This window comes from Mauremys reevesii, linkage group 25 (assembly GCF_016161935.1).
Source record: "Mauremys reevesii isolate NIE-2019 linkage group 25, ASM1616193v1, whole genome shotgun sequence".
Lineage (NCBI taxonomy): Eukaryota > Metazoa > Chordata > Testudines > Geoemydidae > Mauremys > Mauremys reevesii.
The window spans coordinates 19460821-19476842 of record NC_052647.1 but is presented as its reverse complement, the minus strand read 5'-3'; the positions used below and the strand labels follow the sequence as shown (position 1 = coordinate 19476842).

The 16022-nt window shown below is 55.6% G+C and overlaps 1 protein-coding gene across 1 annotated transcript in view; it reads right to left on the bottom strand.

Moving 5' to 3' along the window:
* COL2A1 (collagen type II alpha 1 chain) overlaps positions 1–16022 on the bottom strand; it is a 66294-nt gene that overhangs the window by 33101 nt on the left and 17171 nt on the right. Inside the window, exons 15-21 of the mRNA XM_039514506.1 lie at positions 15751–15795; positions 12731–12784; positions 5945–5989; positions 5004–5057; positions 2863–2961; positions 1911–1955; positions 1538–1636 (exon numbers count right to left, since the gene is read on the bottom strand). Coding sequence (XP_039370440.1) covers positions 1538–1636; positions 1911–1955; positions 2863–2961; positions 5004–5057; positions 5945–5989; positions 12731–12784; positions 15751–15795 — 441 coding nt within the window. The remainder of the gene's footprint in view (positions 1–1537; positions 1637–1910; positions 1956–2862; positions 2962–5003; positions 5058–5944; positions 5990–12730; positions 12785–15750; positions 15796–16022) is intronic.

Sequence of the window (16022 nt, the reverse complement as noted above, 5' to 3'; positions counted from 1 at the left end):
AAATATCCGATGGCGTCTGCTGATCCCTTTCCCCAGGGCACATGGCAGGGGGATTTGGGGCACATGGCCTGGGACAGCAGCCCAGGGCAGAATTTTTGGCAAAGGGAAGGGTAAGAGGCATCACGTGCAGTGTCTGGCATGGGGGATAGGAGACCACGTCAGGTGGAATCTGCGGTATGTGAGAGGAGAAGGCGGCAGTGGGAGGAGAATATGGCCGGGGGGAGGCTGTGGCATGTGTGGGTGGGGGCAGGGGAGGTCAGCACCAGGGAGAGACTGTGGTGTGGGGGCAGGACCTGGGGAGGCTGTGGCGTTGTGGGAGGGGGTCAGCACTGGGGAGGCTGTGGCGTCAGAGGGGAGGATCGGCACCGGGGAGGCTGTGGTGTCGGGCGGATTTGGCACCGGGGAGGCTGTGGTGTCTGGGGTGGGCACTGGGGAGAGGCTGTGGCATCGGCGGGGTTGGCACCGGCGGGAGGCTGTGGTGTCAGGAGTCAGCACCAGGGGAGGCTCGGCATCTGGGGAGAGGTTGTGGCGTCGGGCAGGGGTCGGCATCAGGGGTGGCTGTGGCGTCGGGCGGGGTCAGCACTGGGGGAGGCTGTGGCGCCGGGCAGGTGTCGGCACCGGGGGAGGCTGTGGCGCGGGCAGGGGTCGGCACCGGGGAGGCTGTGGCGTGGGCGGGGTCAGCACCGGGGAGGCTGTGGCGTCGGGGCAGGGGTCGGCATCAGGGGTGGCTGTGGCGTCGGGCGGGGTCAGCACCGGGGGAGGCTGTGGCGTCGGGCGGGGTCGGCACCGGGGGAGGCTGTGGCGTCGGGGCAGGGGTCGGCACCGGGGAGGCTGTGGCGTCGGGCGGGGTCGGCACCGGGAGGCTGTGGCGCCGGGGCAGGTGTCGGCACCGGGGGAGGCTGTGGCGTCGGGCGGGGTCGGCACCAGGGGGAGGTTGTGGCATCGGGGCAGGTGTCGGCAGAGGGGGGAGGCTGTGGCGTCGGGGCAGGTGTCGGCACCGGGGGAGGCTGTGGCGTCAGGCCAGGTGTCGGCACCCGGGGGAGGGTGTGGCGTCGGGGCAGGTGTCGGCAGTGGGGGGAGGCTGTGGCGTCGGGGCAGGTGTCGGCATTGGGGGGAGGCTGTGGCGTCGGGGCAGGTGTCGGCACCGGGGGGAGGCTGTGGCGTCGGGGCAGGTGTCGGCACCAGGGAGAGGTTGTGGCATCGGGGCAGGTGTCAGCACCAGGGGGAGGCTGTGGCGTCGGGGGAGTCGGCACCGGGGGGAGGCTGTGGCATCGGGGCAGGTGTCAGCACCTGGGGGAGGCTGTGGCGTCGGGGGAGTCGGCACCGGGGGGAGGCTGTGGCGTCGGGGCGGGTGTCGGCACCGGGGGGAGGCTGTGGCGTCGGGGCGGGGAGCAGCACTGCTGGGGGGAGGCTGTGGCGTCGGGGCGGGGAGCAGCACTGCTGGGGGGAGGCTGTGGTGTACGGAAGGGGGACGCAGCATTTCTTTGCGCTCTGTGAACACGTCCCCTGCGACCGACCTGCTCCCCCAGGTTCTTACCGTCTGACCTTTGGGACCCAGAGGCCCGGTTGCACCTTGAGGCCCGGGAGGCCCACGTGGCCCAGGGAAGCCGGGGGCACCAGCAATTCCAGGAGCGCCCTGTTGGCAGCACAGAGGAGGCAGCGGTCAGGACATACAAGCAAAGGGTCTGGCCGTCCCCTCGCCCTGCAGCTGAGAATCCACCACCTCCCTCGGCTCAGCACATCCATGTGCCATTAATTCCCACGGCAGGGGGTGGATGTACCTGCTGAGCTGGGCCAAGGTAACTCGAAACCCGCCCCCCCTTGCTCCGTCCACCCCACTGAATTCAGGCTCCGTCCACCCCACTGAATTCCCCACTTCTCCTTGGGCGTCAAGGCCAAGTCCTACTCACAGCTGATCCTTTAGCACCAGGGATGCCGTCAGTTCCAGGGTTACCCTAGAAGCAAGGAGAAGATCAATGAGCGACTAGCAAATCCCCTTCCAGGGGGCCAGGGAGATCCTATGGGGTGGCCGGGGGAGCTGTTGTAGGTTCCACCAAAGAAACAGGAGCGAACTCAGCAAGGGGAGAATCACTCGACAAATTCCCCGCTGGGGAAACGCTAAGAGGGGTGTGACTAAGGCTAACGCCCTGCAGGGACTGGTGTCAATCGGACTAACAGCTGGCCCTGCTAGGCTGCAGCTGCAGCAGGGGAAGGGCAGGGTTAAATATATATTGAGGGACAGTTCAGGTAATGGAACCCGCTAGGAAAGGAAGCTGGATCTAGATTCCAGTTGATCAGGCACGGTTGATGGTGGGAGGGGTGGCACTTGCCACAATGCAGGGGGAAGAGATCAGGGATGCTAACGGAGGAGGAAGGATGGCCTAGTGGATAGTGCTCTTCCTGTGTCACCTTGTGCCAGCCAGCTAGGCCCAGATCCTCAAAGGTATTTAGGCCCCTAACTCCCTTTGATCTGGGTGGGAATTATGGACCTAAACATCTTTGAGGAGCTGGGCCTTCAAATCCAGCATGCCTCAGTTTCCCCACTGGTAAAATGAGGTTAATACTCCCCGTAGTATCACTCATGGTGGGAGTGGGCATGAGGCCGAATGAAGCTGGCTGACTGGGGCAGGAGAAGAGATACCACACCAGAAGGGGGTCGTGTTTGGAGGCATTAAACTGGGTGGGGACCCTGTGCTCCAGAGGGACAGGGATTCTTCAGGTAACTCATCACCTGGGTGGCTTTCTCCTGTTTCTGTGACTATAGCCCTCCCCTCCCCCCTTGAAAGCTTGGGGGCAATTAAGCACAAGAGCCCTCCAGATAGGCCCCTCCTCTACCGTGGCAGAAAGGGGCAAGTTACTTACGGGTGCCCCTGAAGGTCCGGGGGAGCCGGGAGTGCCAGATTCACCTCTGGGGCCTTGGGCACCCTCAGGGCCTCGAGCACCAGTGGGGCCAGCTTCCCCCTGCGAAGGGAAAAGGAAAAGGGATGAAGAGAGCAGCACCCCACAGCGGAGAGGTAATGCCTACATGCCATCCTGTTTGAACCACCCTGGCCCGGGAGGCTTCCATGTGGATGGGGCTAGATGCTCTGTCCAGTTAAAAAGTGGAACAGCCTGTAAACGGGAGCGGTAACTTGGCTTAGCGGGTGATGCCTCTATGCCTGACCTCTGCCACTGACGGCTTGCGTGACCCTGTGCAAGTCACTTTCCCCTCCCACCCTCGGTCTATGTAGACTGTGAGCTCATCTGGGGAGGGTCTGTCTGTGCAGTGCCCAGCACGGGGTGGCTCGGATCTCAGTGGGGTGTCTAGATACTTCCCAGCCTCGTCTCTCTGGTCACTCATGATACAGCAGCCAAGGGGGCGGTGAGTGTCGGTGAACCTTTCTAAGGAGATGCCAATGCAGGAAGGAATCCTCCTCTCAGCACCTGTACTTATGAGTGTCTTTCCTCTGTCTTTGGGGCCACGATTTTCCAAAGTGGCTGGTGATTTCGGGGACCCCAACTGGAGACCCCCTTCAAGAAGCCTGATTTCCAGCAAGTGCTGAGGGACCCGCCCTCGGAAACCCAGGCCTCTTTAGGGGATCTCACACCAGGCAGCCAAAATGGCTACGTTTCTGGAAAAGATTGCGAAGATTTTGGAAAATCGCTGCCTTCCTCCACACATCCCTTGAGCCTGCCCTTGCCCCAGTCCCAACCCGCGGCGGCGGCTTTGCTTTTACTTGGGGATTTATTGATTTTTTTCAATAAATTCTCTCCTCTTGGGATTAAAAGACCCGGAGCTGAATAAACAAACTTCAAACGCAGCTCTCCGCTCTCATCCGCCCCCCAGCTGCACCGGGGAGGGGGAGATCATGTGTCTTTCAATCTCCGTCCACGATCCCGCGCTGCTGCTCATAATGAGGATGATTATTACTGAAGCGCCATTGTCTGCCTCTCCGCGACCGCATCGCCACGGTGCCCTGTGCTGTCTGGTAACTGGGGAAACCAGCCCTCGGTGAGAATAGCAGCCAGGAGCCAAATGCCACATGCCTCCCAGCCAGACTCCTGCAGGGGGGATTCCCAGGAAAATATCCCTCTAGATCTCCCAGGTCTCCCATGCATCTGATTAAAGAAATCACCAGGCTGGGACATGTGGGGGAGGAGATAGGACTTATGGAGGTGGCATTGGGAAATCTGGAGGGCGGGGGCTGCCTCTTTTCAGATTGTCCTGGTCCTCTGGGTGGTCATTTTTCAGCTGGATGCTTTGCCCCGGTTTCGCTGACTCTAATTGTTTAACCAGGGGCTCAATCCTGAGCCAGCAAAGCCGTTAAACACGAGATTCACTATAAACCCGTGACTGGGGCCCGTTGGAGTTAATGCGATTGCCGCACGTGCTCGAAGCAAAGTGCGCGTTCTGCTGGTTCCGGGCCGGAGCGCTCAGCATTTCCAGGGTCGAGCCCCCGGGGCAGCCCTGTTTACTCCCTAGCCTCACCTGCCCTTTTTCTCTCCCTCGCTCTGTTTTTTCTTCTGCTCTTTCTCCTGCTCCCTCTCCTTCTCTCTTTCCCACTCTTTCTTCTTCCTTTTTTCTCCTTCTTTTCCCATTTTTTTCTCTCCATTTGTCTCTTTTCTCATTCATTCTTTCCTTTTCATTCAGTTTCTCTTCCAGTTTTTTTTCTTTCTTTTCCCATTCTTTCTCTCTTCTCACTCTTCCTTCCTTTCTTTCTGACATTTCCCCCCATCTTTTCTCTCTCTTTCTCATTCATTCTTTCTGTCATTCACTCTCCTCCCATTCTTTCTTTTCTTTCTTTCTCTCTTTCCCTCCTTTCACACTCACTCCTTCTCATCCCGTCTTTGCTCACGGCTCCAGCAGGTGACCCTGAAAATACATGTCAGGCTGGAGGTGAGCAGGGGAACTGAAGCGCTCAGTGGATTTTCACTGATGTTTGCAAAAAGGCCGGGGGAGGGCATTTCTGGCCAGCTCCTTGCTCAGCTACATGAGAAGTGTTTGTCGGAGACTCATCACCTACCTTAGAGCCTGGGCCGCCAGGGAATCCAGGAGTTCCGGAGGGGCCGACGGGTCCCTGGGCAGAGAGAAACAGAAGTTAGAGTCGGCCCACAAGCAAATTCAAAGATCAGGCAGGATGCAGCCATTTGGGGACGGTGGGTGGATTGAAGCCCACAAAGGCACAGATAAAAGGGTTCCTTATCGGGTCGGGAGAAGTGGGGCGTGTTGCATGGTCCCCAGAGGGTTAAAATCTAAACCAGAGGGCCCATGACGGGGGAGCTCCAGGGGAGGGAGTCAGGACAGCTGAGTTGCATGGTCTAGACAGGTGGGCCTCGCAGGGGCACTACCCAGGGAAGTGTGCCAGACATGGGGTCCTGCACCAGCCCAGAGCTAGCTGCAATCAGTCCCTACCCCTTAGCAGCACAAGTGCAGCAGACTAGTGACTATCTCCCGGCGGGGGAATGGTCACAGGGGGCTCTCGTCCTATAGATCACACGCACACATTGCTGGGGACCCGCACAGAACACGGTGAGCACCACTGGAGGGCTCACTAACTATTTAAGGGGATACCATCCAATTCCTGTACTCTGCTGGGGGAAAGGGGGGTGGGCAATTGCTGGAGGGAGTGCGTGTGTGTGATGTTTTCTGTCTTATTGGGGGTGGGTGAGCTCTTCGGGACAGGCCCCGGTGTTTTGTTCTGTGTTTGTCCAGTGCCTGGCACAACGGGACCCTGGGGCCGGGGCCGAGAGGTGCTACCACAATACGAACAATAAATAGCAACTAGCGCTCCCGCGCTTAGGATGTGATGTGGAGGGAGCCCAGGGTACACGGGCCGGGGCCCATTTTAAAAAATATTTCCCACCATCTAAAAGCACACACACAATGAGACGGTTTTCAGCAAAACCTTCCTGTGCAAAGGCTGTCGTTTTAGAAGACGTCGTATACAGAAAACAAAGTACTTACAGGGGGGCCGGCGGGGCCAGGGAGACCGTCGTTGCCACGAGCACCCTGTGGAAGCAAGGCAATTGGAGTCAAAAGAGAGAGCCTCCTTAATAAGTGACATGACAAGGGACTAGCTAACAGGTAAGACAGTGTGGTCTAGTGGGTAATGCACTAGACTGGGACTCGGGAGACCCGGCTTTTGTCCTCACCTCTGCCAGTAACCTTAGGCCAGTCATTTCCCCTTGATTTTTTCTTTTTTCTGCTTAGATAGTTAGTTCTTTGGGGCAAGGAGTGTCTCTTGCCATATGCTTGTACAGCAGGGTGGGGCCCTGATCTCAGCTGGCTCCTTCCTAATAAGAGGGTGACAGCAACCAGCGTCGCGTTACTCTGCCGGTCCGGCCAATATCTGCTTAGGGGATGTGGGCGCAAAGAGGGCAGGGGTTAGCCAACGGGCCGCACAAGTTCCTAAGCCAAATTCCCCTCTAGTGTCAATCCGTCGGTTTCAACGGCGCAGGACTGAATCTGGATCTTTAGATTTTAAAAGAAGGGTGGTGATAGGCTGTGACTCCTTTCCAGGTAAAGCTCTGAGGGCAGATGCAGAAAGCAGGAGGGATTTTTGCAAGCCACTGGGGGCTGTTGCATTGGTGCAGCGAGTACAGTATAGGTTTAACATTCTGTTTCCGCGTGGGCTGGCATCCTAAGCTACGGCCCCTAGGAGGCGCTGTGTACGAACTCCCACCGGCAAAGCATTCCTTCCTTTACCAGTCTATTCCAAATATGGAGTAGAAGTCAGTGGGGCCTTTAACACCGCACCATTGAAGTCCGGGGACCCAGCTCGTGTAAATCCGCTGTAGTTCCATCGAAGGCAGTGGAGACGCACCAGTTTACACCAGCTGAGGGTCTGGAGTTGCTCTTTGACACTCAGCGGGCCTGATTCTGGTTTCACCTCGACCAGTGTTGGCCCATTGGAGTCACTCCACTGACTTCTGTAGAATTACTCCTGATTCTCAGCATCTGGCCCGTCTACCTCAAACAGGGATAGACCAAGCAGGGATTTCAGCATCCCCCTGCAAGCCGCTAGTCCGCAGTGAAGCACACGACCGAGTAGCCGAGCAGCCATTGTTCCTTTCCTGCACCAGGCAGCCGCTGAGAAAGCGCCAGACACACTACAGGGGAGCAGTAAAGGGGAGCCGTCCTGATCTTGGAGGAAGTCCACTGCCGCTGATGGCTTGACACCAGCGCACACGGAGAGTGGACTCAGGCTTTTGATGTGTCTGGGTAGCAGCCGTGCTGTGCTTGAACAGACAGCTGAAAAAGTATCCGCGAAGCCTTGCCGTGAGGAATTCATTACCCAGAGGAAAGGGGGCCATAAGGAGGAATTGAGATGAAAGCCTGCAAGGCCAGGAAACATTTCTTCAGGCTTAGATCTGCTGTACTAGGCCACGGAGCGAAGTCCCAGGGGAAGCAGGAGGAGCCCTGGGCTGGACACAAGCCCTTTATTGTGAAAAACATCCCCGTGTTCGCTGGGGGCTGGGGACTGGACTGCAGATCTGGGCCCAGGTAGTGCTTTCCAGTCTGGCTCTGTGGGTCTGAAGAGGTAGCAAACCAACCCCCCTAAGGATCTAGAATTGCCAGCCCAAAACATTGAGCTGTCGAGAGTCAGGCCTCAAAAAGATGAGATTGGCTTAAAAATATTAATTTTGGGCCTTTTTCTTTGTCTTCCAGTTTATTTTGCCCTGGGATCACGTTTTTAAGCTTTTCTCTGCAACCATGCTGGCTAGAATCTTGCTGCTTTTTTTAAAGTGAAAGCTGAGCTTCTCTCATATTACCATGACTCCAGTAGCTGGGGCTTTCAGAAAACCACAAAATAACGCAATGAAGTCGTCAGAGTTGGCAACACAGAGATTGTCAGCGAAGGCTGACGCAGCCTGGGCTGTGTCCTGGGTACCAAAATCTCAGTTCACACTGATGCTGAATTCCATACCAGCCTGGATTGGCCACGTTTGGCTGGTTTATGTTACAGACCTCGGTGTAACGTCGACACTAACAGATGCCAGCAACAGCTGTTTCAAAGATGCATGTGGCCCGCCAGGAGGCAGCTGCCCTCAGGGAAACTTTGACCCAGGCCCTCAAAGGTATTTAGGCACTTAACTCCCATTGGGCTGGGGCTATCAGGGGGATGGCAGGGCCCCAGGGCTCCACCATGTTCACCCACCCTTATCGGTATGATACCACAAGTATCTTCCCTGGCTCTTCATCGGCTTCAAGGCGCTCAACAGGCGCCTTGCAGGAATCAGGGGTTTGGGCCAAAATCTCTTGCCAAACTTCCCAGCCATTCCAGGAGTTTTCATGTGCTGCTCAGTGAATGGGGAGGGGGGGATTTTATGCTACACTATGTTACCAGCTGACAGCTGGAAGCCCTGGGGACTTATGAGAAAATGTAGGAAACTTGTCCAGGCACGACGGGCCTACCAGGTATTGCACTGAGCGCCTGAACCTACACAGATCGCCTGAACCTACACGGATCGCCTGTAGCTACGCCTCTTCCATGTGACACAGAGAGCACCTGTATCTGCAGCTTTGCTAAGCAACACACCCTACTGCTTTCCTATGCAACGCTCAGATCTGCTAAACAATCCACAGAGCACCTGTACCTCCAGTTTTTCTGTGCAACACAGAGAGCTCCTGTATCGGCCTTTGATAAGCACTGCACAGGGTGCCTGTCCCTAAACGTTTCCTAAATATGCAGAGTTTTTCCAAAGCCAGGTTCCTGTGCATGACCCCTTCCACTGCAGATCAAGGGCCTGCTTCCCTCTCGTATTGTTCGTACTGCGATAGCTCTCGAGCACATTTAATTACCTAAGGGACAGAACTTTACTCTTCTTACCATGCTGAAAGTGGAGCTCGACCTTGCTGTATTGCTCGGGAGAGAATTCACACCCCCCCGAGTGCCATAGTTAAGCTCACTTAGCTTCCCAGGGCTTCGCTGGGTGTCTAGGCCTGGCCCTGGGACCTCTGCCCAGGGCAGAGTTTCATACTCCAGGCAGGGATCCGCTCCACATGGCACAATATACCCACAACCTTGAAGAAGACAGCGCCTCCCTGTAGCCTGCAAGCACAGGGCCTGCATCAGGTGCCCAGGGGGATGTCAGGGTCAGTCATGTCAGGCAGACATGGTGCTCGGCCAGGAGCTGAAGCATTGGGAGGGCTCATTAGCAGCTCTCAGTGGAGCCAGGGCAGAGTTACCCACGACTGAGGGGTGTTCGGGGCCTAGCTTGCAGCGGCTTTTAATGGGACTTGGGTGCATAAGCTCTTAGGCCCATTGAAAACGCCAGTTTACATGGCTCTGAAGGACATTCATAGAATCATAGACTATCAGGGTTGGAAGGGACCTCAGGAGGTATCTAGTCCAACCCCCTGCTCAAAGCAGGACCAATCCCCCAACTAAATCATCCCAGCCAGGGCTTTGCTAAGGAAGGAGATTCCACCACCTCCCTAGGGAACCCATTCCAGGGCTTCACCACCCTCCTAGTGAAATAGTGTTTCCTAATATCCAACCTAAACCTCCCCCACTGCAACTTGAGACCGTTACTCCTTGTTCTGTCATCTGGTACCACTGAGAACATTCTAGATCAGAGGTTCCCAACGCGGTGCCCACGGGCGCCATGGCACCTGCTGGGGCATCTATGTCCGCCTGCTTACTGGCCACCGGACAAGCAGCCGCCGAAATGCCGCCGAGAAGCGGCAACGGCAAGAAGCGCTGCCACCGAAATGCTGCTGATTTTCGGCAGCATTTTGGCGGCGACGCCTCTTGATGACGCTGCTTTTCGGCGGCATTTCAGCAGCTGCTTGTCAGGTGGTCACGCTCCTCGGCGGCTGGTCATCCGGCGCCCAGTGGTTGGGGACCACTGGTCTAGAGCCATCCTCTTTGGAACCCCCTTTCAGGTAGCTGAAAGCAGCTATCAAATGCCCCCTCATTCTTCTCTTCTGCAGACTAAACAATCGCAGTTCCCTCAGCCTCTCCTCACAAGTCATGTGCCCCAAACCCCTAATCATTTTCAATGCCCTCCGCTGGACCCTCTCCAATTTTTCCACATCCTTCTTGTAGTGTGAGGCCCCTCCAGTCAGTTGCAATCTAATGGGAGTCACTTTGGTGAAGCAAATGCAGCCTGAGGCAACCCAGTGCATCTTGTTGTTGCAAACCAGGAGGCTGGACACAATCTGACGCTACACAGAGCATTGCTGCCAGTTGTGCAGCACGGTGCTTCCCAGTGCATGTCCCAGCACTACCTCCTGCACCCCACTGCACCACAGTGCATATGTCCCTGCGCTGACTCCTGCAGCACACTGCACCACAACGCATATGTCCCTGCGCTGACTCCTGCACCTCACTGCAGTACAATGCATATGTCCCTGCGCTGACTCCTGCAGCATACTGCAGTACAATGCATATGTCCCTGCGCTGACTCCTGCAGCATACTGCAGTACAATGCATGTGTCCCTGTGCTGACTCCTGCAGCACACTGCACCACAATGCATATGTCCCTGTGCTGACTCCTGCAGCACACTGCACCACAATGCATATGTCCCTGCGCTGACTCCTGCACCTCACTGCACCACAGTGCATATGTCCCTGCGCTGACTCCTGCAGCACACTGCACCACAATGCATATGTCCCTGCGCTGACTCCTGCAGCACACTGCAGTACAATGCATATATCCCTGCGCTGACTCCTGCAGCACACTGCAGTACAATGCATGTGTCCCTGTGCTGACTCCTGCAGCGCACTGCACCACAATGCAGAGCCCTGCGCTGACTCCTGCATCTCACTGCACCACAATGCATGTCCCTGCGCTGACTGCTGCAGCTCAGCGTAGCACAATGCAGGTTCCTCTGCTGATTCCTGTAGCCTGATGCACCCCCCTGAACTCAGTCATGCAGCCCGATGAACTCTAATTTCTGCAGCCCAGTGCATGTCCCTGCACTCTCGCCTGCAGCCCTGGCAGCCTAGTTCTGGTCACTGTGAGGCAGGAAGGCCGATGCAACACAACACGTTGCCCCGCTGTAATACGAGCTGAGGCAATGCAGCACATGCCTTCACTGGGCGGCCTGAACCCAGCACAGCAAACAAGCAAAGCAAGCAGTGGGATGCAGCTCACTGCAGGACAGCATGATTCACGGGGCAATACACTGCACAGAGCCCACACTCATCGCTAGTCCACAGAAGACAGTATTCCCTCCCTGCTGAAAACTGGTCTCTGATAGGACAGATCCTTGCAACAGGATTGTTCTTAATATTTGCAAAGCCCCAAGCTGCCAGAAGGGGGTGGAAATTCACCAATGAATTGCCTGAGAGGAGAGAGAAACCATCCCTTGGGAGGGAGATCAGGCCAGCCAGCTGTTCGCAGATCTTGCTTAGGGGGCCTGACTCCGACTGGCTACAAGCTTGCACAGCCCTGGTGCTCCGATTGCCTGTGAATTTTAATGGGAACCAGCCATCCAAATCCCCACTAAGTGACTGAAAATCTCAGCCTTAACATCTGCTTAGGACCAAGATGCCAGCGGTGTAACTGGACTTTACTGGGAATCCTCTCACACTTGAGCAGGGGTGGGCAAACTACGGCCCATGGGTTGGATCCGGCCCGTAAGTCGTTTTAAGCTGACCTCCGAGCTCCCGCTGGGGAGCTGGGTCGGGGGCCGCTCCATGCGGCTGCTGGAAGCTGTGGCATGGCCCTGCTCCGGCTCCTACGCACTCCAGTGGCCCCTTTGGCGCTCCAATGGGAGCTGTGTTGGGGGTGCTTGCGGGAGGGCAGCGTGCAGAGCCGCCTGGCCGCACCTTCGCGTAGGAGACGGAGAAGGGACATGCCGCTGCTTCCAGGAGCCGTTTGAGATAAGTGTCGCTCGGAGCCTGCATCCCTGAGCCTCTCCCCATGCCCCAACCCCCTGCCCCAGCCTGATCCCTCTCCCACCCTCTGAACCCCTTGATCCCAGCCCGGAGCACCCTCCTGCACCCCAAACCCCTCATCCCCAGCCCCACCCCAGAGTCCACACCCCAGCTGGAGCCCTCTCCCCCTCCTGCACCCCAACCCCAATTTTGTGAGCATTCATGGCCTGTCATACGATTTCTATTCCCCGATGTGGACTTCAGGCCAAAACATTTGCCCACCCCTGCTCTAGAGGGATGCCTGTGGTAGTCCCTTATTCAGTGGACACCTTCGCGGGCGTTATCCGAGTAGAACAATGAGAGCTAAAGACTAAAGATAAAAATGGCCGAAGCACCTCAGTGACTTAGGCACTTAGGAGCCTAAATCCCACCAACTTCCAATATAACTTGGGCTCCTAAGTGTCAACATCACTTTTTAAAATGGGATTTAAGCGCCCAGGTGACTTAAGCACCTAAATCACTTGGGCTCCTTTGAACATTTTACCTGGAGGCGCCCAAATCCCATTGATTTTCAAGGAGACAGAGGCTCCTAAGCGCCTCGGTGACTCATGAAAAAAAGGATTTAAGCTCCAAATCACCTTGGCGCCTTTGAAAATTTTACCCTATAATCTATAGTGTTGTCAAAGAAACTGATAACAGCAGAAGCCGTTTCATTCCAGTGTGCTCCCACTGTCAGCATCGTCTTTCGCTTTATGCAGAACAAGAAACAACCCCCCCGCAAATCAGAACTTAAATATATATATATATTTTCTCTCTTGGAATATCTGTGTTGCCTCTTTCTGGGATTTTGCCATGACAACAACATGGCGGCGTGGCTAATGGAGTAATTAACAGGCAGTATGGAAGGAAACTTTAATACTCACAGCAGCACCGGATGAGCCGGGACGTCCTCTTTCGCCTGGGAGACCACGGGGCCCCTGGAAAACAGCAGTGAAAATGATGAGATTTGTCTTATTACAGTCCTCTCATCGCAAACCTTTTGTGTGCTCCCAATCTCCATGGCGCAGCGCCTTTTTAGTTACATCAGAATGAACTACGAGTGCATCAAAGAAATCGAGCTAAGCCTCATCCTCGGTTCCTACACCTCAAAGCACCCCTTGCACTCCTTGTATTCTGGAGCTGTGACCCTGGTATAAGTTCAAGCAGCCTTGGGGTTGCTCTAGCTTTCCATTGGCATGGAAAGCTGACAGTAGCCATAATGCAGGGTTCTCCAGCCACATTCCCCCACTTCAGCCCCTATTCTGTGGGGCTGGGAGCAGGGCGGGTGCAGAGCATTTACATCAGCTTTACATTGGCCTGTGCAGGGGGTGCTCTCAGAATGTCCACACGTTAAGCCTGGGGTCTGTCTGAGGATTTGAGCCCAAGCCCCGCTTCCGTCCACACACGTGTCAGCCTGATTCGGGCTGATGAGCACTCAGGACCTAGGTCCCAAGATCCTGCTAGGAGGGTGAGTTGAGCCACAGTGGGTCTCGGGCTCTATTTCCAGAGCCAGTCATTTTGCAGTGCGGATGCAGGTCAAGCTGCAAAGCTCAATCTGAAGGTTTCTGTAGCGCAGGGTGGACGCATTCGCCCGGCTGTGAGATCCGGGTCCAGCCATTAGAAACCCCGGTTTACACTGCAGCCATAACCTACATGAAAATCAGGCCATGACCCAGCCTTCGTGTTGTGACTCTGGCAGCTCAACAGGCTGCTATCCCGCACCTGCCCTTGGGCTGAGATGTGACAACACTTTAACCAGCCAGCTGTGCTTCATATCTAGCGAGTGCCAAAGCTCCTGTCGACAGGGAGAGCTGGTCTGGGGCTGCTTTTCTGTGATGCGAGAGACACTGGGCGGGGCTGAAGAGGTTCGGGTCCTGCCCCCTGCCCTTCTCAGCACAGGATTGTTACAAATATCCACGCAAATATTAACAGAGCCAGGCTTGTCCAGTGGCTAGATCACTGGCCAGGGAATCGGGACATCTGGGTTCTATTGCTGGGCCTGCCATGTGACCGTGGGCAAGTCAGCTCTGTGCCTCAGTTTCCCCTCTTGTCTAGACTTTAAGGCCCAGATTTTTTCCTAAGTGCCTAAATTCCTTTTAAAAATGAGATTTAGGCTTCTAAATCATGTAGGCATTGGGACGCTGAGTGCAGCAACAGCTAAATACTTTTTAAAATCTAGGCCTAAGGTCTTTGACCACGGACTATCTCACTCTGCGTTTATACAGCCCCCGCCTGAGGGGGACCCTGATCTCAGCTGAGCCCAGTAGGTGATAAATAGTAATAAGATAAGAACGGCCATAATGGGTCAGAGCAGTGGTCCATCTAGCCCAGTGTCTTGTCTTGTGACAGCAGCCAATGCCAGACACGTCAGGGGGAATAAACAGAACAGGGCAAATCTGAGTGATCCATTCCCTGTTGTCCTGTCCCAGCTTCTGGCAGCTGGAGTTTTAAGGACACCCAGAGCATGGGGTTGCGTCCCTGACCATCTTGGCTAATAGCCATTGATGGACCTTTCCTCCAGGAACTTATCTAATTCTTTTTGAACCCAGTTATATTTTTAGCCTTCACAACATCCCCTGGCAAGGAGTTCCACAGGTTAACTGGGTGTTGTGTGAAGAAGAACTTCCTTTGGTTTGTTTTAAACCTGCTGCCTAATAATTTCATTGGGAGACCCCTGGTTCTTGTGTTATGTGAAGGGGTAAATAACACTTCCCAGGTCACTTTTTTCTAAACCAGTCATGATTTCATAGACCTCTATCATATCCCCCCTGTGTTGTCTCTTTTCTAAGATGAACAGAGCCAGGTTTTTTTTAATCTCCCCTCATGCGGAAGCTACTCCAGCCCCCTAATCATTTTTGTTGCCCTTCTCTGCACCTTTTCCAATTCTGACATATCTTTTTTGATATGAGGAGACCAGAACTGCACACAGTATTCAAGGCATGGGCGTGCCATGGATTTCTATAGTGGCATTTTGACATTTTCTCTTTTATTATTTGTCCTTTTCCTAATGGCTCCCTACATTCTGTTCGCTTTTTTGACGGCCGCTGCCCATTGCGCGGATGTTTTCAGAGAACTATCCATGACTCCAAGATCTCTTTCTTGAATGGTAACAACTAATTTAGAGCCCATTGTTTGGTATGTATAGTTGGGATTATGTTTTCCAATGTGCATCAAATTGCACTTATCCACATCGAATTTCATCTGCCATTTTGTTGCCCAAATAGACAATATCAATCAGAGCAGAGTTACCCGAAAGAGAAACATCCGGTGTTTGGGGATGTCGGGATTAGAGGGTTATCCTGGGCAAGTCCTTACCATTCCCTCCATTGTCTGGTCAATTTAGACCATAAGCTCTTTGGGACAGGGCCTGTCTTGCACTCTGTGTTTGTACAGCCCCCGGCGCAACGGGGCCATGATCTCGGCTGAGGTCCGTCAGTGCCCAGCGCGACGGGGCCCCGATCTCGGCTGAGGTCCGTACAGCCCCCGGCGCGACGGGGCCCCGATCTCGGCTGAGGTCCGTACAGCGCCCGGCGCGACGGGGCCCCGATCTCGGCTGAGGTCCGTACAGCGCCCGGCGCGACGGGGCCCCGATCTCGGCTGAGGTCCGTCAGCGCCCGGCGCGACGGGGCCCCAATCTCGGCTGAGGTCTGTACAGCGCCCGGCGCGACGGGGCCCCGATCTCGGCTGAGGTCCGTACAGCCCCCGGCGCGACGGGGCCCCGATCTCGGCTGAGGTCCGTACAGCCCCCGGCGCGACGGGGCCCCGATCTCGGCTGAGGTCCGTACAGCGCCCGGCGCAACAGGGCTCTGATCTCAGCTGAGGTCCGTACAGCTTCCGGCACAACGGGCCCACCCCCAGGCATTGCTATAATATAAATAATAATAATGGGGAGGCTCATACTCACCATGGGACCAGGAGAACCATTCTCACCCGGTGATCCAGCTTCACCCTAGAATGTAAGAGACAAAGAGAATTAAGTCCCCTCTTGCCCTGGTCCCCGGTTCCTATAAAGAGGCAGAGTCAGTGCTACAGTGCTACAAACACCCACCCTGATTCCCACAGGGGAGTCGTGCAGGGAAGAGAAATCCCCGTGAAATGACCACTGGGGTCCTCATGCGCATCCATAGCTATAAACAGGGTGGCCATACACACCCTGTCAGCGCCAGCTCTCGCCGC